Genomic DNA, 20,618 nt, shown 5'->3' with positions numbered 1-20,618 from the left:
ATGAAGCACAAATGGAGTAACTAAATTTTATAATAAATAGAAACATAATATTAAAATAAATATAATAATTTTTAAAATTATAAATATGACAATTTGTATTTTGAAAATTATTTTATATATCAAAAATACGTAATATTATTAGTCTATCAAACAAATTAAACTATTTAAAGGGTATTATAGTCAATTTGTTTTAATTGTTATCTATAAAGGGTATTAAAGTAAGAAAAAGAGTTTTGGTTTCCCTAATTGAAAATTTAAGAATTTAAGGGTGTACATGATCATTCTCCCAAACTTTAGGGGTACAAGTGTCTTTTTTCCAATATTAGTCAACTATTCATATGCTTTTGTAGGTTTTAGCTCTTATAATTTGAGCAAATTATTAAATTTGTGTTTGATTACCAAAAAAATTCATGTTTCACAGCTATTGGATCTAATTTATTCAAAGGTAAGATGATATTTACGTTGATATCTTAAAATTCAAATAAATTTGATGTATGATAAATGAATTAGATAACAATTAAATAGACTTTTAAGGAAAACAGATAAATGAACAGACCTTTTTGATAAATGTCAAAGAACTTTTTTTAAGTAATTTATAAAAATAAAGAAATCAATTAGATAATAAACTCAAATGGTAGGAATTAAAGAAGTATCTTATCATTGTGTTCTCTAATTTGTAAACCCAAAGGAAGAATAGGAATATGTGTGAACCCAGTGCAAGAATTGGAATAGAGCCGAGAAGTTTTGCACGGTGAGTTATCGAACTTCAGAACTGCTACTAATGATAAATTTATCAGCAATTGCTTGTAACCCGATAAAATTCAAAGTCTCCAAAGGCAACGAATTACCTGCGAACAAATCATGCTGTTTAGAGTGGGGCGCAGAATCCGATAGGTTCAGTTACCTCAGCTTTCCTCCAGTGAAGTACTGTACATTTCAGGGGTATATTATATAACGATCGATGAGACGCCACGTCAGCCGTTGATGACCAAAATGCACAGACATTTTTTTATTAAGTGACAATATCCACCGGCCTTTACTTTCTCATCACGCAACACGCTTTTTTTCAGCCAACCATGGTTAATTTTCATAACGGCCTATAAATAACCCCACAAATGCGCGCCACTCTCATTTTTCACTCCAATTCAAAATTTCAAATCAAGCGTTCTCAGCTTCCTCTCCAAGTTACATTTTCTCTTTTCTCAGTGTTTTTCAAATTCTCTCAAAATACTGCAGCCATGGTGAGCCTAGAAACTGCTTCTAATTCCAAAATTTATCGTTCATTTTCACACATTCTTCGTTTTTCTAGTTCAATGATTTATCAAACAATAGCTTGCTCCTCAATCTCATTTTTCCGGTTATCGTTTTCGTTATTAGGTTGTTGCACAGAAAGTAAAGGAAGCCGAAATCACCGAACAAGACTCGCTTCTTCTGGTAATCAACAATTTGTTATGTGATTATCGCTTCTTTTAGAATTTGTAACTTCCGACGATCTGAGGTCGAGAACCCAACTTGTTTTTTTTTTTATTCATGCCTTAATTTGTTATAGCTGTATAAAATTTATTCGTGTTTAATTAGATCTGGTGTTTGTTGTATTTAATTTTGAATTTCCTCCTATTAAAATTTAGCCAAACATCAAACTCTTTCTTGTTTGGTGATTGGCAGGCCATTATTTAATTAAATTAAGAGATTCTGAAGAAGATACACTTTGTATAGATCGGAATTAAAATTTAAGCTCACTTGAATTAATTTATAGAGATCTAGCTTGCTAATAATATCGATTTGCTCATTTGCTTCTGTTCTATTTCTGTTGTGAGAAAACGTGGTCTACAATGTGTTCTTCTTTTAAATTCTGGTGAAAAATGAAAAACGAAATGTTGTTTCTTAAATTTACCACTGGTTGATTACAGTTTTTTGTGGAATCATTAACAATTATGTGAAACACACTGGATTCAATTGGTTTTTAATGAATTCAATCTTGACAGACAAGGAACCTACTTCGCATAGCCATATTCAACATTAGTTACATAAGAGGCCTTTTTCCAGAGAATTACTTCAATGATAAGTCTGTTCCTGCTTTAGGTACGCTTGTTTATGATTTGTTTATCAGAGCTCTTAAGCTTGGCTGATAATCTGAATATTGGAGGCTAAAATTTGCTTAAAATTTTGTCTATAGAGATGAAGATCAAGAAGTTGATGCCGATGGATGCAGAGTCACGTAGATTAATTGATTGGATGGAGAAAGGCAAGCTGATTAATTTATCAGCTACATAAACTTGACTATTTACATCAATTTGTTTATTTTTTCTTGTCTTATTTTGTTTACTGAGGCTAATTTTTTTATTTGCTTTTGTCATTTTTTTAATCAGGTGTTTATGATGCACTACAGAAAAAGTATCTGAAAACACTTTTGTTCTGTGTATGTGAAGCGGTTGAAGGCCCAATGATTGAAGAATATGCATGTAAGGTTTCTGAATGCTTCTAAATTTAATTGCACATTTCACCGGCAGTGTGTTTCTGTAGTTTGATTGGTGACTGTAAAATTGAAGAAATTTAACTATAGATGATTGGCTGAATAACAGTTACTCACCCTGCAATGTTCTTGGTTGACGGATTTATTTGTAAATTTTTCATTTTTTTTCCCTTCTTGTGATATGGGAGAGGATTGACAGATTATAACACGACTCCCATTGCAGTTTCTTTTAGTTATTCTGATTCTGATAGCCAAGAGATTTCCATGAATATTAATCGAACTGGGAACAAGAAAAAGGGAGGAACATTCAAGTGTAATACCACCACAGAAATTACTACCACTCAGATGAGGTAGTTTGATCATAGTCCTGTTTCAAATTTCAGTTTTCCTTCTACTTCGGTATGGTTTTAACACTTGTAAAGAATTTATTTTGTTAATTCCTGCCACGTCTGTAATATTTCAGGAGCTCTGCTTGTAAGATGGTCCGTACTCTGGTTCAGTTGATGAGAACTCTGGATAGGATGCCTGAAGAGGTACCTACTTGGAGGCTTGTTTTGCATGATACGTGATCTGTTGCATGCTCTTGGCATTTTGATTTTATATCTCTTTTCACATAGTTGAGCCACGATGGTATGTTTACTGATGAGAAATCCTTTTCTTGTTTCAGCGTACTATTTTAATGAAGCTCTTCTATTACGATGATGTGACGGTATGCCCATTCAACTGACCTCTTACCTCTTGGTTTTCTGCACTTGTAATTTGGATTGTGACTACAATTATAGTAGTTAAAAGATCCTATAGCTTGCTAGATTTGAAGAATTGGAGATGGGATATGAACTTTTGTGTTGGCTGTTCTATGCTGTGTTGGCATGTGTGACTATTGTTCTGAGCAGTTGTATGCTTGATAATGCATATAAGGTGCATGCAAATTTTTTGCATATAGAATCATTCCTTGGAGATGCATAGGTGCTTAATTTTTGATAGCTTATGAAGAACTTTTGCATCTTTTGCATTTAATTCAAGAAGAAAACAGTACAGAATTTTCCTCTTTTCTCAGTGGCTACATATTCAAACAAAATCAGATTTGAGATATATTTATCTGCCCTTACAGCCAGTGGATTATGAGCCTCCATTCTTCCGATGCTGCTCAGAGGAGGAAGCTCACAATCCATGGACCAAAAATCCTTTGAAAATGGAAGTTGGGAACGTCAACAGCAAGCATTTTGTGTTAGCTCTAAAGGTAATGAATGAAGATTTTTCTGGAAGCGCTATGATTTGGTTCTGCTATTTATAAAGTTTGGATCATAGCTTTTTATGTGGTATGTACAGGTAAAGAGTGTGCTTGATCCTTGTGAGGATGAAAATGATGATATGCAAGATGATGAAGTGAGCTTAGGAGCAGATTCTGTACAAAGGGATGAATCTTCTGATTCTGACAGTGAGGTGAAGTGACAAAGCTAAGTTTTGTTTTACAAATTTGTGCATAATGACTATTGAGTTTGGAAAGCATGTTATTTATTTCAGGTTAGCCAGCCACAAGAGGATCAATATATAGTAGCGCCAATTGGTAAATCAACTGCTACAACTGCTGTTTTTTCTTTGTGACTAATATTTTGTTGAGGGACTCACCAGTGGAAGTAACAATGGTTATCTTGGCAGACAAGCAACAGCCGGAAGAAGACAATGGAATGGTTGATGAAGGTACATTTTACTGTTGATTGGAGCATCCTTCAAGTGATAATGAGAGTCAGACATACACTTGACGACTTTTTAAAATTGTCAAAATGGATGAAATTATCTTGAACTCTGTTTCATGATAAATTTTTTTTTTGGTTTATCCTTCTGAAGTTATTTTGTAATTAATGGGGAAATAAGATTCTCTTATGGGCTTGGTCCAGTTTAGAGTATTGATTTGTAAATATGCTGTGCAGATAATACTCAGGATCCTGAGGAAGATGAACAACAATTGGTCAGAGTAAAGGACTGGATCAACTGCCGTCACCTTCATAGTGTTGAACTTACTGATGTTCTATCAAATTTCCCTGACATCTCAGTGGTAAGAGATTCTATTTTTTCCTCTTCCACTTTTTGTTTCAACAAAACGATTCTGTGAAAATAGCCGTTCGATTAGCTTATAATTTCAGTATATTCTTCATTGATCTTAATTTTCATGACTTTTAACTGATGATGTAAGTTCTTAATGGTTTAATGCAGGCATTGACTGAAGGTAAATGGAGATTCCCAATCATGTGAAGTTTGAACAGGGAGAAATGTGAAATGCTGCATTTTTAAACTCTTAACACGTTTTCTGCTATTTTGATTTCTTGAGCATTTCAGAAATAATGGGCAAGCTTGTGAAAGAAGGTCTTTTATCAAAAGGTGGAAAGGACACATACACTATAAACAAGCAAGAGGTCTTTTCTGTGATTCTTTCTCACTCCTTTTAATTTTCTAAATTAATTTAGTTGTGAATCAAATTTCTCTCCCTGCTACCTGTTTTTGACTCACTCTCCTTTGTGTAAATTACAAAATCAGAAATTTAATTATGAATTCGCCTTGGTGAAAGAGGAAATGGATGGGGTCACACTTTGTGATAAATCTCCCCAGTTAGACGATCAGATATACATGAAGGTGATCATATACGCCTCTAAGCTGTATTGTAAACTGTGTTAAATTCATTGAAGATGTTCCCCTCTTAATAAATAAGCATTTTGGTGAAACTAGCTTGCCTTCCATTTTCTAAAGTTTATACTTCCCTCTTTTCAACTGTCTAAATAGAACTTAAACTAGCAGTTCAACCGCCCATTCAAGTTTGCATTGCATTTGATACTCTGTTTATTTTCATGCAATTGACAAATTCAACAATCCCTTTTTATCTACTTAGAACAGCATTACCTATGTATACTAACAGTAAATGGTATTCATTTTCTGAGATGGCTTATCCTGAGTCCTGAAATTGTTGTCGTATCAGGCTTTGTATTATGCTCTTTCAATGAACTATGTAACCATAGCAAAGCTTCAGAAAAAGTTGGATAAAGAAGCCAATCAATCAACTGTCCGCAAATTAATAGACAAAATGATCCGAGAAGGTTATGTTGAAGCCAAAGGAAGCCGTAGGCTTGGTCAGTGCTGTCTAATTAAGAACTTACTCGGCATAATATTGGAAGATCGACTTACCGCAATTTATTTTCTTCTGATTTGTCTTAATTTCACACAGGAAAACGAGTGATCCACTCCACTTTGACCAAGAAAAAGCTTATGGAAGTCAAGAAAGCACTGGATATTGATTTTATGGTAAATTACAATCTCTGTTCTGTGAACATAAATAAATACATGCTTTTTATGTATCTGTATAAATTTTCCCTTATCTTGTTCATTTTTAGCAGGAGGTCGAAACTATTGAACCACTTAACAAGTCAGACCACCAAGAATTCCGGAAAATTGGTATCTGATCATTTCCTTAAAGATTTAGAATTTAGCATGTGGTTCTTTTTCAGTATCTAGTGGTTGTAATGATGTTAAAAACAATTCTTCTGTAATCAGGAAGCAAGCACATGGACACGTCCACATGTGGTCTTCTTCACTCAGTTGGATCTGATGTCACTCGCACAAAGGGCAGATCTGACATTCATCAAAGTGGTTCTTTCAGGGGTGAGCAGGCTATCTCCAAGGCAAAAGTCGGAAACACTCCCACAAGCCGGGCCGGGGTTAGCGTACTATCAAAAAGTTTTTTACATCGGCTGATAATTTTCCATTATTCTTTAGGTTTTGTAGCTCAATGAGATGGTTTATTGTTGAAACTGTGCAGCCAGTAGCTTCAAGAGAGAGTTTCGCACCAGGAAATGAGAAAATCAGAACAAATGGAAGCACAAATAATTGTGATGAGGTTGACGATATTATCTGCAGTAGATCTACTCAAGATAAAAGATTGAGGAAAACAAGCACGGTATGTTTCTTCTTTTTTTTTTTAACCACGGAATACCAATAAGTTGCTGCCGATTGAAATGTCCTGTAATAGTAAAAACATAGTGATTCTATGATTTTGTTGGTTTTACTTTTATCATCTTTACAGGTTAAGGAGCCGATTCTTCAGCAAGTGAAGCGTCAGAAATCTCTAGCCATGTGTGTTTGAAAGGAGTTGAGTGGATCACGCAGCTAGGTCACCTTTGCTCAGTTAAGTGAACATATTTTACACTAGTGTGGAAATGAGAATGTAAAGATGCAACTTGTTTAGACCATAGTGGCAGAAAATGCCTATTCGTGACGGCTTACATTTTCTTTGTAGTCTTGCTGCTGTCCTGTTGTCGAATGCTTTGATTCTTCTATATCCTCTTATTCATGGTGATGGATTTTATTAATTGGAAATTGATTTCTACGCGCGTTTCTCATTGACCCGAAGATATATTTAATCTTGTCTTCGGAATTTTGCTGATTTTGAGTTGTTGGGAGGAATAAAATTTTTATCTTCATGTATTAGCACATGTAAATATGTAATGCGCTTTTCAATGATATGCAACGATTTGGCATCTGATCTTTGGAGATTCTCTGAACCGTAACCCACGTCGCCTGCCAAGTGCTGCGCAACAAATGGCAAACTATGACTCCAAATTTTTGCCGGCATCAGAGAGCATCAGCATTTTGAAAATTACCACCTTTATTCCTCTGCTTCACACGATCCATTCTTCGGTCATTGATTTATCTTCCATAAGGACCAAAACAAAAATAAATATGCACGACTCACTATGCACAAAGTGCTTGTAATTATATGAATTGTGAATTGACGAAAATTTAACAGCAAATCAGCTAGGAAATCAAGTAGCCGTGGCCCATGGTTTTAGCATTTACAATTTGATGATTATAATAATATTTTCAAAGAGATATGATTTAATGTGCGACTAATCGTCCCTAAATTGTTCTAATCTCATGCCACAGATTAATTGCTTTTTGAAGAGATAAGATAATGACATCACTTATAGCTCCATAATAATTAAGAAAGAAGTAATCATGAAAAATGACTCTTTCTACGACAACATATAACTCCTCACCGTATTGCACTACCTAAGAACGAATTATTATAGCAAATGTTACATAAAAAATTAAAAAGGTCTGGTTAAACTGTTAAAGGTAGAACATATTTTTATAATTATACAATTAAAGTTATAATAATTTTTTTTATTTATCACTTTGTGTGTGTTGTTGTAATTCGTACTCTATCTTAAAACAATTTCAAAATAATCATAGCTAAATTAAAATTAAGACTATAATTATGTTGAAGTTCACATAAGTAGAGTACGAATCTCAGCCACACACAAAAAGTGACAAATAATAAATAATGAGTTATAATAAATTTTTGGGTAAAAGCTCATTTAGTCTCTGTATTTTAAGATTAGTATCCATTTAATCCATGTATTTTTAAAAATAACTCAAAACATATCTGCCGTTAAAATATTGATACCCATATCGTTACTTTTTTATTTTTTTAGCTTATTTTTACAATATCACTCTTTTATAATAATTTTTTTTGTTTAGACATTAATAAAAAAAATTAAATTATCAATTTAACTTTAAAAAATAAAAATATTATATTAATTTTTTTACAAGCATCATTTACACACTTGTTAGTTTGCACACAATGAATATTAATCTTAAAATATAATAATTAAATTTTTTATTATTCACCATTTTATACGTATAGTTGAAATTCATTTTCTACCGTAGATGAATTCCAAGGTAGCCGAACCCTAAAATTAAAGCCCCTAAAAGCTAACGTATTTGACGGCTGACAATCGCTCTTCGCTTAACCAGAGAAGCTTACCTCAGATACTTCCAAACGTGCCACATGTCATCAACTTACACGTGTCTTTCTCGAAGCCTCTACTTTCGCCCAGAAAGAGCTAGGCCCCACCTTTCACACAATCAAAAACTTCCATCTCCCTCACAGTCACTAGCACTATCGGGGCCCATTCACCCAAACAATGGATCTATTTTCAACCGCCAGATCACGCGGACGACTCAGATTAAATATCCTTTTGTCTCCATTTTCCATCCGATGGTAAAATAAATACGAACACTCCCCCCCCAAACCCTCACATGTTGGATTTGTTACATATTATTGAACGCTGCAATCAATAGCAAGCTAATTTCTCGCGAGATCTAAAAGCAATATCGAATAATTCATCTTTTGCGCAGTGAAGATATGGAGACTGAGAGGAAGAAACAGGAACTGAGGCATCTTGGATTTATGAGGATAGCCGCGATTAAGGCTCTGGTGTGCGTGTCGAGTTTGTACGACTACGCAAAACGCAACTCGGGGCCGCTACGCTCGCCGGTTGGGACTGTCGAAAGCGCCGTGACTGCCGTCGTGGGACCTGTTTATCAGAAATTCAAGGGCGTGCCTGATGATCTCCTCGTTTTTCTTGATAAGAAGGTATTATTTGTTTGTTTTTTTGTTTTATTCTCCCCAGATCAATTTTTTTTTTTAATTTTCTTTCTTTATTTTCATCATTCTAAGATTTAGAATAATTTTTTCAAAATAGTTCCTGTGAGGTTTGGGTTCTTCTGAACGTTGGTGGAGAGAATATCGGATTTTTCTTAGCTTTGGGATTCTGGAATTTGTTGATTTGGGATCTTTTAGGCATGATCTTATAAATAAGATTTGATTTTGTGTGATTATGAATTTATAATCTAATATATGAAGTGAAGAACTCCTGTTGTGGTTCCTAAAATATCCAATTTTTATTTAATTTTATTCTTTGGGTTCTGATGTATTCATTACAGAGCTGTCTCTGTGACTATGAATTCCCTGATTATTTGATATCTGCAATGAACTTTGGCAAATGACCTAGATGACAGGAGTAATTAACTTAATAATACTGCAGGTGGATGATGCTTCACGCAAGTTTGACGAGCACGCTCCCCCTTTGGCCAAGCGGGTTGCCAGCCAAGTACATAGTCTAATTGAAACAGCATCACAGAAAGCTCAAAAGCTTGTGATTGAGGCCCAAACCGGGGGGCCTCGAGCAGCTGTCCATTATGCTGCTGCTGAGTCTAAACACCTTCTGCTAACAAATTCCGTGAAAGCATGGTATAAACTAAACCACTATGCATTGTTCCACACAATGGCAGATATGGCTGTTCCCACAGCTGCACAGTGGTCCAAGAAGTATAACCATCTTGTCGTGGAGATGACGAAGAAGGGTTACACAGTCTTTGGCTATCTTCCTTTGGTTCCCATTGATGACATAGCCAAAGCTTTTAAGCAGAGTGAAGCTCCCAAGAAAGAAGATGCTCCAGAGAAAGAAGATGCAAAGGAAAAGGATTCAAGCTCAGATTCTGACTAAGAATTTACTTTTTGTCTGATGAGTTTGCTTCATCTAGTGGTCTGGTTTTCAAAATTCTAGGCTTGAAGGTGTGGCCGGGTGGTGGCACTATGGTTTGTAATCTGTAAATGACCTTTAAGACTTGGTTTTCCCCATATGTGAATGGAGATAAATGGTTCATAAATTCTGTTTTTTGTGTTTTCCGAATATTTTGTTTGTTTCGGTTCAGATTAACATTGAGGGTAGGGTAAATATTTATTCTGCTACCTAAAATGACAACAAAAGTTTCTTCGCCGCCTGTCTTTAACCTTCACCTTGCATTTACCCTCCTCTTTTGAACGGAAATGAGGTATATTCATGTTTTCATAATGTTAAGAGTAAATCGAGAGTTCCTCTATGATGCAGTAATTTTTTGACAGCATTAATAATATTTTTAATTATGTACTATGAGATTTAATTAATGGTATACAATATTTGTAGTAAAAAAAAATATAAAAATAATGGTAAACGGTTAACAAAGTTTGTAGTAAAAAAAATATAAAAATAATGGTAACGTGTAAGGGGTGAATAATTTTATAAAATAACTATGATCATCCTTAGAGTTTGAAATAATTTCACTTAAAGAGTATATTTTATTTAAAATTATTTTTCAATCCTCCTTTAAATTTAAAATGTGATAATCTTTTTTAAATAAATCTTCTAAAATCCGTTACCATTAAGTATAAAATATAATGGTAGGTTATTTAACACAAATCAAATAAATAAGTTACAATTGCAAAAATTATATATGATATAATAGTAATAAATAACACAACTAAGTACATATACTTAAGTAAATGTCATAGTTACATCAATAAACTCATTGTTGAGATTGCTTGTAACATAAAAATTACTTGATCACACATGTTTTAATAAAATTTAATATCGTATATTAAAATACTCATTATTTTATATAATATTAAAGGCCATTATATAATTGATCATGAAATATGCGTTATTTTTAACACCCATTTAACATACTTATTCTCTTAACTTTATATTTATCTTACAATTAATATCCTTACATGATAGGAATTTTAAGTTTTATAAGCCTATATATTTTCATTTTAATTTCAAATATCACTTTGTTAATTTCACAAAAGTTAAATCTAATATATATTCCTAATGAGTTTTAGTTTATGAACCGTGAAAGATTATTTTATTGATATCCTTTGATTGTAATTATAAAATTTTATATTATTAAGAATCACTACTTTTGTTATGATAATTAATAGTGACAATAAATAAAATATTGCCTCCAATAATATTTACGTGGGAAAAAAAAGTGAAAGAAAATTATTTATATTTTTAGATTTTTATTGACATGGTAGGAAATTATCTCAGCCTTATAAAATTTAACTTTCACAAGTTTGTTTTTATTTTATTTTCAAATGTCATTTTGTTAATTTCATAAAAGTTAAATCTAACACATATTCCTAATTAACTTTAGTTTATGAATCATGAAAGATAATTTTATTGTTATTCTTTGATAGTAATTATAAAATTTTTATGCTACGAAGAGTCATTACTTTTATTATGATAATGAATAGTATCAATAAATAAAATATTACATCAAATAATATTTAATGGACAAAATGAGGAAAAAAATCATTGTATGTTTCTATATTTCCATTATAAAGATATGGTTTGGGATACTTTAACTTAAAATTTTGGCACAATATTTGAGCCACTAATATCTCATAGTCTAGTGGTTGATATTAAAAGTCAAAGCAACATTTCATAATATTATATCCTCCACCATTGAATTACATGAAATAAATAGTTTAATTTTTTGATAAAAATTTAAATCAAAATATTTCTCACTCTATAGTTATATAGACATATATATTTTTCAATAATAATTGGTGAATAAAATATTTCTTATTTGTTGTGACTCATATAGTACTATTAATAAAACACATATAAAATAGTTTATTGCAATGCTTTCTATTATCATTATTGTTTAGGTATTAATGGTTTGTAATTAAATTCATACAATACAAATTATTACAAGACTTTGTGTTAAATAACCTACTTGATATTATATTTTATACTTAATGGTAACTGATTTTGAAAAATTTATTTAAAAGAGATTATCATATTACAAATTTAAAGAAGGGCTGAAAAGTAATTTTAAATAAATATACTATTTAAGTGAAATTGTTTCAAACTCTAAGGATGGTCACAATTATTTTACAAAAATTATCCACCCACTTGAACAATTACTATTATTTTTAAATTATTTTTTAGTACAAATATTGTATACCATTGATTAGATCTAATGGTTCACAATTAATACATTATTGATGCTGTAAAAAACTTTACAGCATCATAGAGGAACCCGTACATCGAAGATTGTTGGTTTCGGCAAAAATGTATAACTTACGCCATGATTTTGATAATCATTGTTGAATTGTTAGGATTTGGAACTACTTTTGCATGCCAAGAGTATCATGTTTGCTGCTTGATCATAAGCTGATCAAACCAATTACAGCAAGATGGGGCTTGCGAAACTATTGAAGTGTTTTTAAGCAGTCTGCAGAACTTTGAATTATAACATAAAACATAAAACATTCAGAGCTGGTGGATAGCATGCCAAAAGATATGTCATTCCACAATAGCAGAGTAACATGGACAATTATTCAGACTCTTAATAGTATGCAACACTGAGGTACTACGACCCAACAGACATTTTTGATAAAAATGTTCAACCAAATCCAGAGAAAAAAATGATAATAATAACAACAGCTTAATTCACCTTCCCCTTTTGACAAGTTTTGAATCATTCTTCCTTCACTTCTGAATTTTCTACACCAATGAAAGAAAACAAAAAGTGAGCATTGTGAAATCATAATTAAAAATTATGTAATATAGAGCCTTTTTCTTTGAACCATAGCCCTCAACAATCGTTTGATAACTTCTTGTTCCATGATCATTATTTGATGTATTAGAGGTCATATGAAAAGAAAATGTACTACCTTCCAAAAAATTTGATATCAAAGAGAATATAAACAACGCGAAAAAAACACTTAATGAGGCTTGACAACAAAAAGGAATAGACCCATTCATTGCATATGCTAAGCACAAATCTTTACAGCATATGCTCTCAATAATTGTTCAACACAGATGTAATTTCTGCCCTACCATATCAGATCCAGAGTATCTAAAAACAGTTAAAAGGAAGAAAAGCGAAAAGCTAGACGGGATTCTCCTAAAGTCATTTAACAGTATGGTGAAATTAAGGCAATCAACAACAAGATGGCATCCCAAGTTTTCCTTTTACAAAAGTGTTTGCGTATCATCGTATGTACAATGCCATCCTCCAAACATAAAGTAATATATCATAAAAATGTCTTAAGTCCACACCACGTCCAATTAAGTTTTGTCAGATCTTCGTAAGGGTTTAAATCTCAGCTGTGAATTTGTCAAATCCAGTAGATATACAACAGGGTATCCATGAATGTGGGTAAATATGTGACTGATAAACTTGAAAAATTCTCACACTTAGAAAATAAATTAAATTAAACATGCCCACTGTTTTAATAAATGTGCCATAAGAGGCACCGTCTCAAAACAACTGACAAACTGTGTCTTTCATTGCTCTAGATCATATAAATTTGTGCCACTAAGGGAGACTGTGGTTTACTCTAACAGCACAAATACCCATCAGTGTGATTAACAAAATCATCTAACATTTACAAAATCATCTAACATTTACAAAATCTAGAGTCAAGAATCCAGACACAATTACCAAACTTCAATTAATACTTGTACCACAAAACACCAAAAACCACAACATTATGCAAGCAAAATCAGACTCATAAAATCAAAATAGTGCAAAAAACCAAACCTAGCATTCAATTGGAGGTGGGGGTGGAGGTGGAGGTGGCATCATAGCTGTGCTGAAGAAGATCGTCATAAGGGTCCCTTCTGCCAGGCACTTGGCTAATCTGAGGATCCCAACGGAGTTGGGAATTGTGACGTTCAAATGTCCAAAATCCGTAGGGACGCAGAGGATAGCTCCACATCTCTTTAGTCTTACGGCACCTATCTTTCCTCTCATACAAACGCTCCCTGAATTTCCTGTCCCTCTCTTCCGGGTCCTCCATCAACCTCAGAATCATGTTCTCAGCAAACTCCATTATAAATTTCATCTTCACCTCTATTCCTATCAATCAATTATTCAAACCACCCTAAATTTAGGATCGTGGAATTTTTAAAATTGGAAACCCCAGACCGTGAACACAAAAATGAAATCCAAAAATTCGAAATATAATAATAACAATTAACCCAAGAATTGATAGCTTTTGAAAGTAATCTAAAGGTTTAACTATCAGTTCAAATAAATAGCAATAAAGCACACCTGATTCTAAGCTCAGAACTAGCGAAGCAGAGCAAGCAGCGTCTTCGATTTGGCAAAAGGATTGTTTCTACAGATTCACACAAGCAGAAAATGAAGCAAGTGTTTGTAGACTTGCGCTTACTTCCGGCCCAAAGCACACTCAAATTGGGCCTTCAGGTTTGTTATTGGGCTGCTTGGACCTTGCTAACTTTCCGGCTAATTAATTTGGACATGTACTCAAATTTGCCCACTGTTTTGGTTAGCTTTCGCCTTTCTGAAAGTGAAATCTATATATATCTAATAGTTGACATTCTTCCTAGTCGCTTTTAAAATCCAGTTATTGGTTTGTAAATTACTAATAACGACATAATAAAGTAGGTTTGAGATATTAAATTGCAAAATTAATTGATTGCGAGAGGGGAACCTTGGAATCTTATACGTATAATTAAAAGTAGAAAACGGTGGTCGCAAGATTCTTATTTTTTGCTTCTGTAAAACCAAGTGGGAAAGAGATTCCTTTGTTTTTTTCCTTCTTATTTTCTTTCTTGTTTTTCCGAGCCACGCTTTTTTTTTCTTTTTCTTTTTTTTTCAAAAGGTACTTCCTGCGTGCTTCATGATTCAAGCCTCTAGAAAAATGAAGAAACTAGTAATCTATGACTATTTCAAGAGCAGTTTCAATTACTGAAAAACAATTGAATTCCAAATAATCGCATATAAACAAAATTTTCAGCACCGGTTTCGAAACTTCAATGACTTGAGATTAATGTGAAGAAAAGTTGGTGCGGAAATGGTTGGTCAGATGTGACATTACGAGCTTGCTTAACATGAATAAATGTACTTGTATGAAATTAAAGTATTCGATTAAAGATCGAATTTCATTTTTGTAGTACGTTGGCTAGTAGTAGTACATGGATACACAATCAAGTCAACCCCCGTAGTTTAATTTCTAACAGAAATGAGAAGGCAGAAGTAACCCCCATGTTCTGTCGCTTTTTCTTCCGCAACAACTTTGTTTTCGAGCACAGTTGGGATTCCAACTACTGCCTTTAAATGGGCTGGGCTTGGACCACCTGAACAAGCCTCGGCATCTTCTAATTTTGCAGGGCAATATTGCCAATCAGAAGTGTAATCAACAATAATATTGAGGAAATTGTAAAAGAATCATGTAATAGAAGGAAGAATATAAGTGTACGCCCACCATAAGATGCCTTTTTGGGGACACATATATTGGTATTTTCTTCCTTTCCGAGTATTGGAGCATAATTCATAAAGCTTTTGAAAATACCCACAAACCCTCCACTCGTAATAATTATACATTTCTGATTTCTTCCCCACTACTTCCACATTCACCACCTTTTTCCCCTTTTTTTTATTATTATTTTTTAAATGTTTTCAACTTCTTAAGCTGTTCGGAGTCAAATCTCTTGATGGGTATTTGCTTTTTGACAGCCAAAAAGCAATACAAGGAACGAGCAACCAATACCTATTTTGAACTCTAATTGATTGCTTAATGGCTGCTACTATCCCCAGCGTTGCCCCCGAAAAAAAAAAGAAAAAAAAAATCACAATTTCCTGCTTGAATTTAAAAGCAAAAATTATGTACTACACTGAGAGCCAGTGTTGCAGTTTTGAGCTTCGAAATTTACCTTTTTTTGAGATCTAAGATATATGGCAATTCCTTGGCCTTTACCCCAAAGCTAATTAATAAGGCATATTTCTTAATCTATCAACGATTTCAATGTCTTGCGTTTGTTTGTTCATATCATTCCAACACCTAATTTTTCCTTTTTAAAATACCAAATTGTTTGTGATTATATGAAACTGAAAATTTGGAACCAAAAAAAAAAGAATCAAAATACAAGTACAGGAACAAAACAACTAATTCACCGGAATTTGCCGAAATTAAGGTTGAGAGTTGTTTTTCGGTAAAAAAAAAAAAAACCCCCTTGATTTTTTAAATTTACCTCCCTCTATACAAACAAGGGTAAAAAGAGAAGAAAACTCTCTCAACTGCCGTACAAGTTACAACGACCGTAATAAAAGATTTTTAACTTAATTTCCCCCAAAAAAAAAAAACACTGGCCTTAATTTACTCCGGCTCCTTTTTCTCATTTTCCTTTTACGCCTACAAAACACACATTTTTGTGCCGTTACCGTTATGGTTACCGTTGACTATTCACCGTCAGTCTAACACTCTCACTTCCCGTTTAACTGTCCGCTACGACGTTATCTTCACCACCTCCCTCTGCGTCATTTAAATCCACGTCAACGTCACCGTTACCTTCTTCGTCCAGCCACCGCTCAGCCGGAGCACAATCGGCCTTATGCCGTAGCTTCCAATCAAGAGCTTGACAGGCGCGTGAGCAGTAGTTCACCGCCCCACAAACCGAACATCGACGAAACTCGTGTCTTCTAGTCTCCGGTCTCCCGCATCCCACGTGCGAACACAACCTTAATCCCGGACCCGGCGTCCCGCCCCGAGCCGCGAACCACTCGGCTAAAAATCGGCTCGCGGGATGCGCCTCCGGAGCCGGTACATTGCAACCGAAATCACTGAGTAACGGACATCCTATCCCAGTCACATGACCGTTATGGTTGGGATTTTGATTTCGAGGGTGAGGAGCTGGGTGAGGTTGCGAGAGTGGATTCCACGTGAGCCAAGAGCGCGTGGAGATTCCTTGACAAGCTGCCGACGAAAGCACGGCAGCTAGCTCGCGAGCGTTAGCCTGGACGAGGAACCGGCGCCCCTCGGCGATGTTTTGGCGCACACCGTAGCCGTCCTGGAGACAGTGACCTAGCTCACGCAGCGCGTCGATGTGGCCCAGGAAAGCGGCCCGCGCGCACAAAGCCACGCCAGCTCTCAAATCCTTGTCGTTTTTAGAACCGCCGCTGCCGTTGAACTGAATAACAGCCAGCGAGTAAAGTGCCTGCGCATGTGAGCTAATCGCGGCCTTAGCCATGAGCGACGCCCCGCTACCTCGGTTTTGCAAACAGTAGAATCGAATCTGCGAAAATCAGAAATCAATTATGAGCTATGAAAAACCTTGCAAGCATCGTTCATTCGAAGAATGTCCATAACTTGAGAACTAAACATGGAATTTTCAACATGAAAAGAAGAAAAAGAAAAAGGTGTGAAAGAATAAAACTTTGTTACCATGCCAAGAGTGTAGCAAGCTTCAACATTTCCGGCATCGGCACAGAGTTTCAAGAACCGGTGAGCCGACTCCGACCAGTTGTTGGCTTTAATGGCAAATGTTTTCTTAGAAGCTTTAGACAGTACTAAGGAATTCAAAGCTAAGCCATTCATTCTTTTGCATCTGCGATTTTTTCATCCAAATCAATATACAAACGTCAGTTACATATTTTGAGGAAAGTGTGACAAAAGGGTAAAGAAATAAAACAATAAGTAAGCATACGTTATCAAGACGTTGACGAAATCAGACGGGCAACGAGCGGTGGAGCTAAGCTTGCAGAGAATGGAAACGACAAGATCATCGGGCAAAGCATCAAACAAATCGGATTTTCCGGCCACGTCCGGCGAGAACCTTGCTTTTTTCCGGTAAGTCGTCTTAGGCTCACCGGAGGAGAGACCTCTTCTCTTCTTATCATTGACTGGCACTACTCTCTGGCCTAAGCAAACATCAACTACTCTAGGGTAACAAAGCCCTCTCTTGGTTCTCATTCTTCTATTCTCTATATCTATCTCTAATAAATATTCTCTCCTCTCTTCTCTTCTCTTATCTTGCTTGGCCTGGCTATATAGCCTCCCTTATGAGAGAAGAAGAAGCTTATGTTTATGTATGTTGATTTCTTTGCCTCGCCGTTTAAAGATAAAAAGAGGAAAAGCAAAGCGAGAGCTTATATAAAAGAGGGAAAACGCAAGCGCCTTAAAAGAGAGCAACAACAACAACGACAGAACCGAATCATAAATAAAATCAATTAAATTTAAATTAAATTAAATAACACCCCTGCCCCCGGGCCTGGACAAAAGAAAGTTAAAATATTAAAAAAAAATTGGGAAAGTATAATTACGTTCTTAACCCTTTACTCGTCCGTCCTACGGTCAAACGGCGCTGACCCATATGCTTCCGGTCGTCGGTTTTGCCTTTTTAATTTCTTTCTTTTTATGTGTGCGTACTGACAGGCAAAAGCAAACTCCTCCTCTCTTGTGTGCGAGCTTTTAAGCACTCTTTTTTTTTTTTTTCCAAGTTTTAATTTTTTTTAAAAATAAAAATAAAGAGATGAAGAGGCAGAAGATAAAAAGGCTATGCTATCAGCAAATGCAAATTTCTATCTCTTTTTATTTAATGTTTGTTGGGTACAGGTGGGATTTGTGCCCTTCTCTCTCTAAAAATGTTTGGGTTTGTTTTGAAAAGCGGTTAAATTTGTTGCGAGTAAAAACAACAAACTGTGATTTATTTTTCACCCTGAGATAGATTCAAACATTTTGTTCGTTACTATTTACTAACTCAGGCGCGTGACTACACGCCTCCTTGATTCAGTCATAACTGTTTCTAATTGACCAAATTTGTTAATCTGCATTTGTATTTACATTTGTTTGGAAGGTGTACGACACGCGTCCGGCGGGTGAGACTGGAGTAACGGCAGTGTTGCTAACAAACTCAGGTAGCGAATTCTGGGCTCTCGTTCAAGACCTTAACCAAATGGGGTCAAATGCGTGAATCAGCACTAACAAAGGTTCAGTTACTCTTTGTTGTTTTTACTCGCCTATTTATTGTCATTTGTCTTTCCATTTTTTTGTCCTTACTTTGCCAACAAACAAAATCTGACATAATCCTAAAATTCAACCAAGCGTTTCATTCAACTCAATGTTTCGTAATTTTATGTCTGTTTTTCAAAAACTTTATGCGCATTTTTTGTTATACAATTACCAATTCCTCCCCTTTTTTTTGTCCTTAATTTTTGGGACAGTTTTGTGTATTAGAACATTATGCTGCTAATAAATGTTACCATTTCTCAAAACTATTCAGTTGTATGTTTTAGAAGGACATACATGAGATAGTTTAACAAGTACTATACCAATAGGTTTTTGGCCTATTGAAAGAGCCCTTACACTAATAATTGAGTAGAGACAATGTAAAAAATTAAAGTATACGAGACACCCCTTAAATATTAAAAGCAATGTACACGAGTATCAATGTACATGAGATTGCAGTTGTATCGTGTAAAATTACTTATCACCATCTAATCAGGGGCGGATTCACCTTAGGACCAGTGGGGGCTTAAGTCCCCACTGGAATTTTTTTTTAATAATTAATTTAGTTTTCTTAAAATTCTCAATAATTTTTTCTAAAGCCCCCACTAATTTATAATCAAGCCTATAATTTTTTCTAAAGCCCCCAGTGAATCACTATGATTTTTTCTAAAGCCCCCAATGAATCACTATGCTGTCTCCGCCCCTGCATCTAATAGATTAATTTCACATAGTTAGGACTCAAATTGAGACTTATATGCTGCGATACTCAGCATTACTCTAGTTGTATATTATTAACAATGTATACGAGTATCAATATACACGAGCTCTAAGTTGTATAATATGATTGTAAATAATATCTCAAATATTAAAAAGGGTTTAAAAAATAATGAACATGAGGTCCTATTTGTATAATATAATTGTAAATACATCATTTCGAATATTAGAGAAAATTTAAAAAATAATATACATAGGGTCCCAACTGTATAATATGATTCTAAATAGAGTTTCACTTAATAATTGGGAGTTTATACAAGGTCAAGTTTTTTTTTTTTGGAATTATATGGAACTAATGTCCAAATTACAACCCAGCCACGAGGCTTTAGCTTAGTGGTTAGAACCCATACCTTACAATTGTGAGGTCATGGGTTCGAGATTGTGGGGGCTTAATTTCATTCCTCAATTTGAGTGAAGACAGTCTTCTTTCTTTCGAAATGTGAGTGGAATAGACGTCCCTCGAATATTAGAGAGGGTAAAAATTTGGGTGAGTTTCATAAGAACTTATGTAAACTAGTCCTAGTAATAATCTGATTTGTAAATAGCAGTTGTAATCTCATATAATATGAATTGTACTATTGAGCAATAGTCTCATGTAATATAAAAAAATCTAAATTATAACCCATATTATATGAGACACTATTACTGATATATTTACAATCAGACAAACGACATTTACTATACTCTCATTTCGAGAATGATAAAACTGTTTTCACTTAATTATTATCTATAATTAAGAAGGAATTCTAGCCCCCATAATACTTTTGTGGGGACTCAAACTACTATCCTCACAATTGTAATAGCAACGGCTCTAGCACTCGGCCAAACACCAAACAACGAGTGGCTATAAGGTCAAGTTGTTACTTGTTGAAAATATAGTGTTTGAAAGTAGAAAGAAATCCAAGTAATTCCTACGGGAAAAGTAAAGCGATGTATTTGCAGATTTGATTGCCC

At 34.4% G+C, this 20,618-nt stretch overlaps 4 protein-coding genes across 5 annotated transcripts; 2 read left to right on the top strand and 2 right to left on the bottom strand.

Moving 5' to 3' along the window:
* The first annotated feature begins 737 nt into the window (after positions 1-737).
* LOC102624705 (meiosis-specific protein ASY1) lies at positions 738-6,848 on the top strand. The gene is made up of 22 exons (XM_025100524.2): positions 738-1,241; positions 1,378-1,434; positions 1,986-2,082; positions 2,177-2,245; positions 2,370-2,462; positions 2,697-2,823; positions 2,937-3,006; positions 3,141-3,182; positions 3,585-3,713; positions 3,803-3,916; positions 3,998-4,040; positions 4,133-4,174; positions 4,405-4,529; positions 4,688-4,700; positions 4,811-4,887; positions 5,009-5,104; positions 5,445-5,595; positions 5,691-5,767; positions 5,857-5,917; positions 6,017-6,180; positions 6,282-6,419; positions 6,546-6,848. The coding sequence occupies exons 1-22, from the start codon at positions 1,116-1,118 to the stop codon at positions 6,603-6,605; spliced, it is 1,971 nt and encodes a 656-aa protein (XP_024956292.1). The 5' UTR covers positions 738-1,115; the 3' UTR covers positions 6,606-6,848.
* A 1,681-nt stretch (positions 6,849-8,529) lies between these two features.
* LOC102607080 (REF/SRPP-like protein At1g67360) lies at positions 8,530-9,976 on the top strand. The gene is made up of 2 exons (XM_006484033.3): positions 8,530-8,900; positions 9,352-9,976. Exons 1-2 carry the CDS (start codon positions 8,670-8,672, stop codon positions 9,811-9,813), a joined length of 693 nt encoding a protein of 230 aa, XP_006484096.1. The 5' UTR covers positions 8,530-8,669; the 3' UTR covers positions 9,814-9,976.
* A 2,443-nt stretch (positions 9,977-12,419) lies between these two features.
* On the bottom strand, positions 12,420-14,361 carry LOC102607373 (uncharacterized). Of its 2 annotated transcripts, none has more exons than XM_006484034.4 (3): positions 14,195-14,361; positions 13,682-13,999; positions 12,420-12,639 (listed from the first exon to the last, which is right to left on the bottom strand). In XM_006484034.4, exon 2 carries the CDS (start codon positions 13,983-13,985, stop codon positions 13,689-13,691), a length of 297 nt encoding a protein of 98 aa, XP_006484097.1. In that variant the 5' UTR covers positions 13,986-13,999; positions 14,195-14,361; the 3' UTR covers positions 12,420-12,639; positions 13,682-13,688. The 2 variants fall into 2 exon arrangements, with proteins under 2 accessions (XP_006484097.1, XP_006484098.1); XM_006484035.4 differs by having other exon boundaries at positions 13,682-13,993; positions 14,195-14,345.
* A 1,727-nt stretch (positions 14,362-16,088) lies between these two features.
* Positions 16,089-18,111, bottom strand: LOC102607857 (F-box protein At1g67340). Its single transcript, XM_025101486.2, has 3 exons — positions 17,590-18,111; positions 17,328-17,490; positions 16,089-17,178 (listed from the first exon to the last, which is right to left on the bottom strand). The coding sequence occupies exons 1-3, from the start codon at positions 17,853-17,855 to the stop codon at positions 16,381-16,383; spliced, it is 1,227 nt and encodes a 408-aa protein (XP_024957254.1). The 5' UTR covers positions 17,856-18,111; the 3' UTR covers positions 16,089-16,380.
* Positions 18,112-20,618: the final 2,507 nt, after the last annotated feature.

Source organism: Citrus sinensis, chromosome 4 (genome assembly GCF_022201045.2).
Source record: "Citrus sinensis cultivar Valencia sweet orange chromosome 4, DVS_A1.0, whole genome shotgun sequence".
Lineage (NCBI taxonomy): Eukaryota > Viridiplantae > Streptophyta > Magnoliopsida > Sapindales > Rutaceae > Citrus > Citrus sinensis.
This window is presented reverse-complemented; position numbering and strand designations above follow the sequence as displayed.

Excerpts from the sequence above, each read along its gene's own strand:
- LOC102607857 (XM_025101486.2), bottom strand. The coding sequence starts at position 17,855 with ATGAGAACCAAGAGAGGGCTTTGTTACCCTAGAGTAGTTGATGTTTGC. Across the intron at positions 17,491-17,589 it reads TTCGTCAACGTCTTGATAAC|ATGCAAAAGAATGAATGGCT; the intron begins GTATGCTTACTT and ends AAAAAATCGCAG. Across the intron at positions 17,179-17,327 it reads CTTGCTACACTCTTGGCATG|ATTCGATTCTACTGTTTGCA; the intron begins GTAACAAAGTTT and ends TGATTTTCGCAG.
- LOC102624705 (XM_025100524.2), top strand. The coding sequence starts at position 1,116 with ATGCGCGCCACTCTCATTTTTCACTCCAATTCAAAATTTCAAATCAAG. Across the intron at positions 2,246-2,369 it reads AATTGATTGGATGGAGAAAG|GTGTTTATGATGCACTACAG; the intron begins GCAAGCTGATTA and ends TTTTTTAATCAG. Across the intron at positions 6,420-6,545 it reads GATTGAGGAAAACAAGCACG|GTTAAGGAGCCGATTCTTCA; the intron begins GTATGTTTCTTC and ends TCATCTTTACAG.
- LOC102607373 (XM_006484034.4), bottom strand. The coding sequence starts at position 13,985 with ATGAAATTTATAATGGAGTTTGCTGAGAACATGATTCTGAGGTTGATG.
- LOC102607080 (XM_006484033.3), top strand. The coding sequence starts at position 8,670 with ATGGAGACTGAGAGGAAGAAACAGGAACTGAGGCATCTTGGATTTATG. Across the intron at positions 8,901-9,351 it reads TCGTTTTTCTTGATAAGAAG|GTGGATGATGCTTCACGCAA; the intron begins GTATTATTTGTT and ends ATAATACTGCAG.